This window comes from Barbus barbus (assembly GCF_936440315.1).
Source record: "Barbus barbus genome assembly, chromosome: 5".
Taxonomy (NCBI): domain Eukaryota; kingdom Metazoa; phylum Chordata; class Actinopteri; order Cypriniformes; family Cyprinidae; genus Barbus; species Barbus barbus.
This window is the reverse complement of record NC_136733.1, coordinates 7638902-7652282: the sequence shown is the minus strand read 5'-3', so window position 1 is coordinate 7652282 and position 13381 is coordinate 7638902. Positions and strand designations below refer to the sequence as shown.

The following is a 13381-nucleotide window of genomic DNA, read 5'->3' as shown; positions in this document are numbered from 1 at the left end:
CAGACTTTGTTAAATCTCTACTATTGGCATAGTCATTGCCAGGAGTGTAGCAATATGGGTATTTTTCACTTTTTCTGTAATACTTTCAAATGCCTTTTTCAAATACTTTTCAAATCACCATCATTACTCTCAGATTGGTTACCACTATTGTTGTATTTGGTGAATTGACACTTTCCATTAATAAGGTGCCAAATTGACGCTTGACGTTCACTCAACATTTTTCCTCCCAACATAAGAATATATAAGTAACAGCTTTATCTGGTGTGAGCTAAATGACCACTGGCCCAGTATTGAAGTAAACGGAAATGATTTTAAACCATTTTGCTTTTGATACACCTCTTTTGATTTAGATTAAATCTGCCACTCAGGAGTTATAAAATGATCTATGCTTAAAAAGAAGTACTGGCTGATTTCGGCCCCTTTTTTAAATTGACAACTCTTCACACATTTCCATTCTCAGGAGCCTTCCACAAATCAAGCACTGGCAAAGCCAAATATCAAAAGATTTCATATAATGCATTGCATATGTTGCTTGCCAAAAAAAGTTATTGATCAGCTTACAATTCCCATAAATCAAGGAGAAATTGCTCCTATTCCTAAACCCATTCCTTCACTATTCATGGAAAATATCGGTTTTATTTTGAGTGATGCACTAAGAAGGAAGAAATGAGCATTTACATTTTTCTTATCTTTTGACTGATATGTATTATTTAAGCTGCTTTGATTTGGCTTTTCCAGAGGGAAATTATGGCCTTAAAATGGAAGGGAAAATGTCTAGCCAGTCAGGCCAGTCCAGTCGTGCCGACGTCAACAATTCCCAGAACTCGAGTGGTAAGTGACATTGAAATCTTTCAAATCTTCCACCTTTGATATTTGAATCTCGTGAAGTGTTTGCCCTTTGCTCACAGTTATATTTTACTGTCATAATCAAAGGTCTGCAGCATCTTTCTGCAGACCGACCTCCAAAAATGATGGGAAAAATAAACTTAAGCGTATCTTTTGTGTACTTTTAACTCGTTTAAGGATGCATGGATGTTTTTACTGGAAAGAGGTTGTTTCATTTAGTAATGCACTTTGCAAGGACTGAACTGTGTCTTCACTCTTGAGCTTGCTACATTTTTTACAATGTTTCTTAAAGGGCACATATTCAACACTTTCTTTTTCTTATATGTCAGTCAAGGTTGATTGCTTCAAAACAGTCATAATGTTTTTCACATTTTCCAACTGAAATTAAACGGATTGTTTTCTATGGTACATTTCAATGCTTTCTCTAGTTATAATAACCTCTTTCATGAACCTCTTCACTTGTGAATTGAGTAACACTGTTTGCTTAACTGGTTGAGGGTGCACTGTGCGTGTGTTGCACAATCGTTCATTTGCCAAAGCTGCATTGTATTGTAACAGACTCCTAAAATAATCTGTACAGAAATGTGCTGTTTAAATCAAACTAAATGATGAAAATACAGTACACCTTTTGGCAGAATGGTCTAATCATTATCAGTATTTTTTTGGAAACTTTGTAGTGTTACTGAGTATCAAAGATATTGGCAGCTTTTACTCTGTACTTCACTACATTTTTGAATAAGTATCTGTACTCTTTACTCCACTACATTTGCAATGAGTGCTCCAGTTACACAATACATTTAGCTTGGCACCTAGATTTTTCTGCAACAGTTACCCTTACTCACCCAAACTTGTCAACAAGGCTACTTTACGTGAATGCAAGTTCTTTAGCAATAGGGTGACCATATGTGCCTTTTATACGGGACAAGTCCTGGCCAGGATTTTTATATTGCTTAAAGCATCCAAAGTTGTTTGACCAATAACATGCAGGTATTGTACGTGAGAAGGTGAGAACGATAAAAGGGATGCAAATACGCACACGTGTTTGTTTGTTCGCTCGCTCGACTTTAATTTTCGCTGTGCACCGATCATTGAATGACACCAAAGTACAGCGAGAGCGATTCAAAAACATAAGGCGCCGTCTGCTGTGCTCTCTATAGCTCTCGTGAATGTCATACAATGATCGATCTGCACAGTGCAAATAGCCAAAACCTGAATATTTTAGGCAATATAGAAATCCTGGCATGGACGCGTCCCGTAAAAATGGCCTGTATGGTCACCCTACTTAGCAAGTATTTGTGCATCACCAGTGTTTTATATATGAGAAGAGAACATGACTGCAGCTGGCAATGAGGTCAAAACCAGCACATCCAGTGCAAGAAGAGTTTGACTTTTAAATTGTACTTAACATTATTTTATCTATCTGCTATACTGAAGAGACCTTTTTGAAGGATGTTGTTGTTGTTTTTTTTTTGCAATTTTGAGGTACTCAGTTTTATTTTGGTTTTAGAAAATAAACAATTGCTTTCTTCACAAGTTAACTCTTTCTTGTTTTTGTTACATGTTCTCTGTGTCTTGTCTTGGACTTTTGTCACTTCATGTCTGTTTCCTAGGCCTGTTTAATAAAACACATTTACCAAATAAGCCAGGTTTATTTCAGTTAGTCTGACTTATTGTCAGTTTATTTGGTTCAAAATAAGTCAGACTAACTTAAATAACCCTGGCTTGTTTTGTAAACTTGTTTTATGAAACAGTCCCCTGGTGTGTCTTATCTTGTTAAGATTGTAAGATTGTTGTTGTATATATGGCCCCAGTGTTTTAGTTCCTTGTCAGTTGTTAAATGTAATGGTTGTCTGTTTTCCAATCATTCTGTTCTTTGTTCCCTGTGGTTTTTGGTTTATTCTAGTTTTTTCCATTAAATACCTGCACATAGATCCTTACTTCTGCCTGTTTTCCCCAGCTTCTCCACAACGTTACAGTTTTTCACTGGCATGTCTCTTTGACTAGTGCATCTTTGAGCCCATATTTAGTATATATAAAATTAAGTACTGTTAAAATCAGATACTCAAACTTTTACTCAAGTTGTTTTGGAATTGGTGACTTGTAACGTCTTTTGATTGTAACGTCTTGTCACCCTCTTTTTTAATTGGTAGTGGAGTAATTTTCACTGTACGGTATCTGTATTTTTACTCAAGTACGGTTTTCAGGCACTCGTTACACCTCTGCCCTTCATCTTGTTCCACTCGCAAACAGAAGATTTAAAATAACATGCATACACGCATAACATCAAATCAGATCATTATAACTTCCCACTTTTCTGTAGAAGGGACGACAAGGGTCTGTATACCATCACTTTGTTTGCAGATGCTGCTTGCTTTTATTTTAAATGTGTTCCAAAACATTCAGACATTTTTAACCCTGTGAAGCCTGTCATATGAAGAAATGATCAGAAAAAGTTGTTTGAACATTTAAACAAAATAAAAAAGTTTGGATATACAGTGCCCTCCGTAAGTATTGGAACAGTAAAGACAGAATTGCTCTGTTGGCTGTGGAGTCAAGACATTTGCAAATATGATTAAAAGATGAATATGAGACAAAAATACAGAATGTCACATTTTATTATTAGCTGTTTCGATATGTACATGTTTTACCAAATAAAAAGAACAGCACTTTTAGACTTCATCCCACTCATTGATGTGAGCATAAGTATTGGGACAGTTGAACATAAGGCAGATATAAAAGATTAAAAGCTATTATTTAGTTGCAGATGGTGCACTGGTGGTGGTTGAGGAGAGACCCCCCCCCCCCCCACCATATGATTGTAAAGCGCTTTGGGTGTACAGCAATACACAAAGCGCTATATAAATGCATCATTCATTCATTCATTCAGATCCCTTGCGCACAATCACAGCAGTGAGTCTGTGACCCATAGACATCACCAGACTCTTGGTCTCATCCTTTGAAATACTTTTCCCAGCCTTTAATGCTGTGAATTCCAATTGTTGCTTGTTTTGAGGAGTTTCTGCCTTTACTCTCCTCTCCAGCTGGTGAAATTCATGTTCAATCAGATTTACATCTGGAGATTGACTTGGGCAATCTAAGACTTTCCATTTCTTTGCCCTTATAAATTCCTTGACTGGACTGGCAGGGTGTTTTGGGTCATTGTCCTGATGCAATATGAAGCACTTCCCAATGAATCTGGTGGCATTTTCTTGAATATTGGTAGGCAAGATGGTTTTGTACCCTTCCAAATTCATTCTGCTACTGTCATCATACATTAAGTCATCAGTAAAGTTGAGAGGGCCTGTTCCAGAGACAGCCATGCATGGCCATGCCATGACACCACCTCCGCCATGCTTTACAGATGAGGCTGTATGCTTGGGATCATTGCAGTTCCCTTTTTTCTCCACATTTTTGCTTTCCCATCACTTAGATAAAGGTTCATCTTTGTCTCATCGGTCCATAAACACAGTTCCAAAACTCTTCTGGCTCACCTTTGTGCTTTTTTGCAAACTCTAATCTTGCCTTTCTATTTTTGGTGCTGGTCAGAGGTTTGCATCTTGCTGTGTAGCATCTGTAATTCTGTGTCAAAGTCTCCTGAGGACAGTAGATTGTCAGAGCATCAGCCTAGCTTTCTGGAAGTTGTTGGTGATTTTACAGACACGTCTTTTAGGATTCATTTTCACAGCTTTTATGATTTGTCTGTCATCAACTACTGTTGTTTTCTCAGCCGATCAGGGCGTTGTTGGTTTCTGGTGTGGCTGGTGATTTCTCCATGCCCTTTGTTTTTGCTAGAGCTCTAACCGACTTCCTCTTTTCTTTTAGCATCCAAATTGCTTGCTTTTCTCTCAAAGTCAGCTCCCTCGTCTTCATCCTGTGTCATCATCGAATGCAAGATTCAGAATGCAGAAGTAACGGTTATAACTGATACGACACATTCCCTGCTTTTAATATCTGAAGAATTAATGCAACAGGACACAGCTGATCACTTAGAACCTGTGAGGCAACTGTTCCAATACTTATGCTCACATAAGATAGAGGGTTGAAACTCTAAAAGTGCTGAACTTCTTAGCTGGTAAAACATCTAAGTGTTGAATCACCCAATAATAAAATGTGTGTTCTGTAGTTTTGTCTCATTCATCTTTTAATCATATTTGTAAATGTCTTGACTCCACAGCCAACAGAGCAATTTTGTCTTTACTGTTCCAATACTTTTGGAGGGCACTGTATGTTTTTGAGTATCATATTTGATACATCATGCTTTTATGGCTAATATAGTATAATATAGTGAGAATATGGAGCTCATACCCCATTAAAAACACCTCAGTTTATTAAGAGGCCCAAACTGAGCATAAAAATAAAATGTGGTGCAGATGCTGGTATTTATAGTCAAAAATATTATATTTTGATAGTTTGTAATGTAAAATATCACTTGTCAATTGTAAATGTCACTTTCATTTCAAATCAATAGGGTCAACTTACATCAGACTATTTACATAATGCATATATGGTAGATATCAATTGTCACTGTATGTTTCCCAATAATATGTCCTTTTGGGGCCTTTGTATTAATTTTTGAACATTTCGTATAAAGTGTTACACTTTGCATGCAAGTGTACTCATGGTTAAAAAATAACATGAATTTTTGTCTTTCAGATACTCCAAACAGCCGGACCTATTCTTCCCGTCCCAGCCCTCAGAGTATGTATTTTGGAAATCCGTTTTTCTTTTATTCATTTTCACTTGATATCATTCTCCATATAGTCCATTTTTTTTTTTTTTTTTTTTTTGTAAATCATGACTGACTTCACTCGTGCCCATTTTTATGCCATTTGCATGGCTTTCAAACCTTGCAGGTTTGTTAAAACCTTTAAGCAAAAACCTTTTGCCTGAATGCCTGACGCTGAACTAAATTTGTTAGCTGTATGTAGTGCTCTCATGTGAGGCTAGCCGGTTACGCTCTGTTATGAGAACATTGCTGTGTTCTGAGAGAAACTGGACGTTGTGTTCCAGAAACCTACACGTGTGGAGCCTGTGGAATTCAGTTCCAGTTCTACAACAACCTCCTGGAGCACATGCAGTCCCATGCTGGTGAGTGAGCCCAGAAAATGAAAACATTTTCAGCTGTGAGCTCATCCAAATTTGGACTCACTCTGTTTTGTTTACATTATTTCTTTGCATCACCACTTGGGTAACTGTTTTATGCAAAGGGCACATTTTTACAGACTGCATTATGTGAGCACTGCATAATATATTTAGTTTGTTTTTATCATGTGCTTTTTGCTCTTTCTGATCAGTAAACTTAACATCTTTGCTCGTGCATGGAATCTGCACCCGCACAATTCCATAAAAACTCCACAGAATCATATTGCCATTTATTGTCATTTATTTGTTCAAGTTCCCATTCCCAGCAATACCCGTCTATGTTTAAATGGTTAGTTCACCCAAAAATGAAAATTCTGTCATTAATTACTCACCCTCATGTCGTTTCTAACCCGTTAGGCCTTTGTTCATCTTTGGAACACAAATTAAGATATTTTTGATTAAATCAGAGCGCTCTCAGACCCTCCATAGACAGCAACACAACTGCAATGTTCTCAGGACCAGAAAGGTAGCAAGGACATCGGTACAATAGTCCATGTTCAACCGTAATTTTACGAAGCTACGAGAATACTTTGTACGCAAAGAAAACACAAATAACGGCTTTATTCAGTTCTTCTCCTCATCCCATCTGTAGCGGTGCGCTGACATTTAACAGGATTGAAATGTGCATGTTTCCGTTTCTTTAAAATGAACTCCACACGAAAACAAATGGAAAACCCATGGAAAATTATTGATCATTGGGAACTCTATATTATATATACTGGGTAATTTTAGAATGCACAGGTCAGTTCCACAGATTTTCTGTCAAAATCAACTGTGAAAATTGTTCATTCTGCATGTACCTTGATCATCTTCATTTGTTTTCACCCCTCAGTGTGAAAGGGGTCAGTGTCATCTTGTTTTTCAATTAATACCTATGCTTTTCCCAAGAATGAGTTCATAATGTGTCATTTTTTCCTTCTGTTTTAATCCCCTTTTAGCTGATAATGAGAACCATGTTAAAGATGAGTCTCCGAAGCCTTGCCAAGCGCCTGTGGCCACACAGGAGCAGATGTGGAAATCTCCTCAGCCGGCACAACAGAGGAACCACATACCGTCTCTTCGTGAGTTCTTTCTTACAAGCACTACCAGAATCTATTCACACTCATTTCACAACACACTTGGTTAAGTTTATTATTTTCTTGGGCCAACAAAGTAAAGCTAGTAAAGCTAACCAGTTACTATGTTTCTTGACTGGTGTTGTTAGTAACTTTATGGCTGCTCAATATTCAGTAAATTTTCAGTTCAAGTTAGTTAACATTTGTTACAAAGTTAATTAATGTGGGTGTCCTTGCTGATTTTCTTTGTCAAACTTGCCATATGAGTCCTCTCTAAGAACTTAGTGTCAGTCTTGTATGTGCCCCAGCAAATTTTAACTGCATTTTTGGTTTTGATGATATGATGGGTTGCAGCTGTTGCTGTTGCATATGGATGTTTTGTAAGAGTCAGTTAACTTGTAGAACCTAAATAATTTGTCTCATTCTGCTTTTGCAGAGAGCAGATTACTTCCAGAAAAGGAGAGACAACAAGTGGCTGAACGTTTACTGAGAGTAATGTGCGTAGACCTTGGCCTTCTTGGCGTCCTCAGCAGCAAAGACTTCCTGAAGCTTGCGCAGACCCTGGTGGACACAGGTTCACGCAATGGGGCATACTCCATTCGTGAAGCCCTGGGAGATATGAGCTCACTGGCATTAAAACAGCTCCCCCGTATGTACAATCAGGTCAAAGTGAAAGTCACCTGCGCCCTGGGTTCCAACTCATCCTTGGGCATTGCAGTGACCTGCCATTCCCAGACTATAGGACCAGACTCCTGCTATTTGCTGACAGCGTATCAAGTAGAGGGTGTGCGACTCCGGCGCTACGTCCTGGGACTCAAGGAGGCCTCGTTAAGGGAGAGTCCTGAGCAGATACACCACTGGGTCCAGAATGTTCTATCAGAGTTTGTCATGTCAGAAATCCGCACAGTCTACGTGACAGAGCCACGCTTGTCTTCGGTAGCCTTTTGCGGTCGCACCGGAATTGGCCTTCGTTGCGCAGGTTGTTCTCTAACAGCCACGGTTCAGGCAGTTCTCAGTCGCCGCAGCCTGCAAGCACGAGGGCTCCATGAACTAGGAGAGCTTCTGGCTACATGTCGCGACATTGCTGCAACGACCAGCTTCAGTCAAGAAGGGAAAGCCGCAGAAGAGCCTACCGCTCCGCCCTGCTGGTATGCAGTTGCAGAGGCCTTGCTTAAGGTACACGAGAACTTCGAAGCCACCTGTGAAGCATATGGCCGTTCGAAGAGCACTGTGCCGCTCTTGCAAGGTCTGAACAAGCACCTGCTTGGCACGCTTGCATGTTTGCTTGCGCCTCTAAGACAGGCAGCACAGGAGTTGAGTGTGGAACGTTGTCCCACGCTCCAACACGTCCTTCCCGTCTACCTCCGTCTCGAAAAACTTTTCACCTCCAAAGCCGGTGAAGCGGGTGCTGGCAGTAAGCTCTGCCACTACTTCCTGGAAGCCCTGAAGGAGAACTTCAAAGTGGAACGTGTCCATCAAGTTGCAATGATCCTGGATCCACAGCTGAAGCTGCGGCCAGTCCCTGCGTACCAGCATGAGGACATTATCTCAAGGGTGTGTGACATGGCTGCTAATATGAGGGAATCAGGAAGCGGTGGTTCTGGGGGTATGTCTGTGGACGAGCGGGATAGCGAAGGACCGTCAGCACCAAAGCGTGGCCGCCTGGACTGTGGATTGGAAAGGCCATCGTGCGATGCTGAAGAGCCACAGGTACGAAAAGAGTTGTTCCAGTACCTCGGCGAACCACTCTTCAATGGCACAGGTGACCTGTTGCAGTACTGGAGTTCGGTCATGGACAGATACCCCAGGCTGTCGCGGTTAGCGCTGTGGTTGCTGGCTGTACCGGCTGTAGCTGTGCATGGAGAGTGCGTGAACATCTGCGAGCAGACCTTAGCCATGAAGAGAAAGCAGCAGGTCACTGCGGAGGAGATGAACAAGCTGGTATTCCTCAAGAGTAATTTTGCTTGAGATGGCTCAGGGCTTTCAGCTAATGGCACCATAGACTGTTTGGAGACTTTTTGAACCAGATGAACCGGTCACTTCTCTTTACCCCTTCCAAAAATCCTGTTTTACGGTATGTGTCTATCAATGAGGCACATCATAGAAATTTACCAAGGAAAGGTACATTGACAACTAATTCACAAACACCCCTTCAGACCATACAGTAGCTTAGCATTGGCAGTGGCAACAGAAGCAACTCAATGAAAATACAGTCTGCGCGAGAACACGGACGTGAACTTGTGTTTTCGATGTTTTGGTTAAATTATCGCTTAAAATTGTGATGTGTTTTTATCAGTATGTGGTTCATCCATCTCTCTTTTCTTTCTGTGAAATCCATCTGAAATTTAGTCAATGGATTATTGAAATCATACACAACATACTTTCCATCTAGACAAGGAAAAAACGGGGTACTTAGAAAAAGCCATTTCTTTGCAATTACGCCTTTATGAAACCACAAACACTCTTTGCTGTGACATCCGAACGATACCTCTCTTTAGCAGTTTATCAGAGGGCAGATCAAGCTTGTAGAGTTGTAAGTCTTGTCGTAAGCAGGCCCTGATTCAGTAATCTCAGTTAACCGGTTAGAGTGTGTTAAGCTCTTGTTCAGCCTCAGGAGTTTAAGGCCAGCAGAACTCAAATTTATACTTGGGTCACATAGATAAATGATTTTGCAATTATTTATTTTTTTTTATTTTTTTTGTCAGTTCTCACAATAACGTTGCAATAAATGTTCCGTAGCAGAAGTTATACTGTCAAGCTGACTTTGATGCCTTGCACCTTTGTAGCAGCCTTTTTTTTTCATTACAGCTCACTGGGATCATTTCCTTCTACAATACAATCTGCAATACCTGAAATAGCCACTTAAACCCCAAGATTGGATCCCCAATAAAATTGGGTTATGGAAGTATATAGGAATGATCTGATATTCCAGGTTTTTTTTTTTTTTTTTTTTTTTTTTTTTTCCCGATCTTGTTTCTGAAAAAGTGGGAATAGGGCTATGAAATACAGAAACTGTCTGTCTCTCACTGTCTCGGTACAAACCTCTTTGGACAGAGGCAGCTAACTGCATCATTGTTTGAATGCATTTTAAGAGGATAAAGCTAAACTAATATTTCATTATTTATGCACTGGATTTCTCTTATTTTCCTCATTTATCTACAGCAGGTAATTAGAGATTAGGGATAACATTAACTATAAAAAATCATTGCCTAGATTAGGACCAAAGTATCTTTTAAAAGTAGTTTCTCATTGTGAATAATTGCCATTTCTGGACAGATTTGTAGTTTTATCTCATAATACTCATGCTTCCTCATAACGGTTCTGCCCTCATAAATTTCCACTGCCTTTGAACAACTGTTTCAAAATTGTTTTAGTAAACAAACAGGAGTTGCAATTTTCACTTCCATAATCAAATAAATGATCTTCAAGAGTATTTTGCAGTAGTTTTTCGAAGGAAAGATGTGATTTAGTATTATATAGTTTGTCTTGTAATGCCTTGAACATCTTTGTGTGATTATACGGATATGCATGCAGACAATATAAGAGTTTTTTTTTGTTTTTTTTATCTTTAATAAAGTGGCAGAGATCTACAAATGCATAATCAGTGTTCACACAACAGCAGAAATACTGTTGTCAGTCCTATTTCGAGTGCTAAATAAGGTTTTGTTCATGTGCAGATCTTATAAAAGATTTACAACGGCATTCTGTAACAATAGTGATTGACTTAGTCAAAGCCAAATTTTGAGGGTTCAGTTACTATGCTATAGGAATAAAATGGCAGTGAAGTAGTCTATGGCATCATTGAAATGGGTAAGCATGAGGTGTGCACTTTGGGCTGTCAACCTCTCTCAGGTTATGTAAAATGATGGTATCGTGTAGTGAAAGAGAGTGAGACAAAAACCTCAAGTATTTAGGAAATAGGCTTACAAGAAGGAAAAACAGTACCGAAGAGTTTTTGACCTCATATATGAACAGTTCCTAATAAATTTGATATCCTTAAAGTCTTTTATAGTCTATTGACTATCATCATCTGTTCCTATGGTTACAGGCATTATTTGCCCTACTAAGGGGACCGACTTTGGGTACCTGTATAGACATTGTAGGCACTCCTCTGCTGTTGTTGGTGCAAGACAATTTGAGAATCAGACCTGTTGGTAAATACGGTTGTTAATCCCAAACTGACGTACACGCCACATAATTTTAGATTTTTATGATAAAACTATAGCGAACAATCGTTTCAGTGTTTCACAGCTATGAAACAATGTCTGATGTTTTTTAAAAAGCACACTCTTCGCAGTGTTGCCTTTTCTGCTTATTATATCCTCCTATGTGTTTTGGGGCTTCCCAGTAAGGTCACTAAAATATGAACAACGAACAGTATTTGTTAGTTAAATTTTTTTATGTAAGAGACTTGTTTAAGTGAGTCATCAACAAGAAGTTTCATTCACTTCTTTTTGGACTTACTTTTTGAATTAAATGTTAATGTTGTTGTCACTACCTGAAAATGTTTACGAGTTAAGTCAGTTGTAGAGTGGATTAATGCCTCGTTATTAAGGCGGGAAACTGAAATTTTCTCACTTCCAACCTCAACGCCTTCAGCTCAGTCACACTGCCACATGTCATGTAGTCTCGCGTAGCCAGACCTTCAGACTGACGGCTGAAGGTCTGGAATCCATGGCAGCTTTCATTGGCCAAGGCCCGCCCATGATGCCGTTTGACCAACATGTCAAACAACCAATCACAGTTTGTTTCATTCGTCGCCACATTAACAGGCTGATGTGTAAAACTCTCAGACGTATTTTAAAGATTCTATGTCACGAACTTTAAATATTTAGTATATGGTCACCACCATCTTTCAACTATTATTTATTTTAATTTAAGATTTTGATTGAATACTAATGTCCAACTTTAAGTGCCGTTCCAGGCAATTTAGGAGGTGGGAAAGAGTTCAGATCTTTCTAGCACTCAGTAGAGGAGTAACAACCGTATTTAGCTCCAGCGTGTACGTGACCATTGTGTGAACGCAGCCATTAGCCTGAATTGCTTAAGAGCTTAGTTCATACTAAATTTATCTGCTGAAAAGAAAAGGAGCAGGGATGCATGTTGTTTGGACTTGGTATCTCACATACCCCAAAAATACAGGTAATGATACTGGCTAGCATGTGCATAAATGTTCATATGTAAAAAAAATATTTTGATAAACCTGGCCCAGAAACAGCTGCTGTTGAATACTGTCGTCTTTCTGTGTAACCACAAGAGGGCAGAAGTGTCTCAGAAATCTGTCTTTGCAAAGAGTCTCAAAACATCTTACCTCTGTTTTCTATTCAAGCATTTCAGCTATTTTGATAAACTCAGTCTATGAATATGTCAGACTTCATGAAGGTTTTCTTTTTTTTTTCCCTTTTCCCTGGACGAATGTGTACATTTTTGGGGAAACATGAAAGCTGGTCAAATGTACAATGCTCTCCAGCAGCAGGCACGTTTTTGACAAATGCTAATCTCTGAAAGTATAAAACACTGTTTTAATCACAACTATTTATGGATGTTCAACAATTAGTAATATCGTCAGTTCTGTTTGTTTGAGACCCCCCCCCCCCCCCCCCCCCCCCATTATAGTCCAGCCCCACATTTGTCTTTGACAGGCATTTTTTTCTGATTTTGTGTATTAAGTTGTTTCAGCTGTAGGTCTAATTTATACTTTTTTAACAACACTATTTTTCTAAACATGACTGATGGTTTTTTCTCTCCTTATCGACTGTCAGTAGTACACTGCGCTGTTCTAAGAATCTATCTACTCCTGTAGTATGTGCTGTGTGAATAAAACATCCTCAAACAAGCAAAAAAAAAAAGTTTTATTTATTTTGGATCACTCTTTATATTGCATTGCTCATGTTACAGTAACAAAACATTCCGACAACAAGTGCACTTTAAAGGGGTCATGAAATGAAAAATCAAAATGTCTTTATTTACACATGTAAGAATTTATTCTATCATAATTCTAGTTTCATACTTCGATGAGTTTTTGTTTCAAGAATGCCCCTGTTGTGAGGTCACATTTTCCTCTGTGTGCCCCTTAACATGAATATTCAAATTAAGGAAGTGTGCATTTAACAACTCATGTCTGTCCAATACAAGTGTATCATTGTTAGAGTTCTGCTAATCAAATGACTACATACACTGATTTCCAGGCAGCAACTGTGTCCTGATTCAGTAAGTATACTTTTAGGAAAATGTACAGATAATTGATTTTTGCAAGCACAATTACCATGCTGAATCAGACTGTTGAAATCATTGTGGTTGCATTGCTTCATTTTCTTCAGCCTCAGGATCTGACTCAG

The 13381-nt window shown here is 38.9% G+C and overlaps 1 protein-coding gene across 1 annotated transcript in view; it reads left to right on the top strand.

The window, feature by feature from the left end:
- The window catches only part of LOC306870303 (zinc finger protein 618-like), a 61521-nt gene extending 48647 nt beyond the window's left edge, over positions 1 to 12874 (top strand). Inside the window, exons 9-13 of the mRNA XM_079417492.1 lie at positions 739 to 831; positions 5500 to 5544; positions 5857 to 5934; positions 6927 to 7049; positions 7480 to 12874. Of these exons, the coding sequence (XP_079273618.1) occupies positions 739 to 831; positions 5500 to 5544; positions 5857 to 5934; positions 6927 to 7049; positions 7480 to 9011 (1871 nt within the window). The 3' untranslated portion in view covers positions 9012 to 12874. The remainder of the gene's footprint in view (positions 1 to 738; positions 832 to 5499; positions 5545 to 5856; positions 5935 to 6926; positions 7050 to 7479) is intronic.
- The last annotated feature ends 507 nt before the right edge of the window (positions 12875 to 13381 follow it).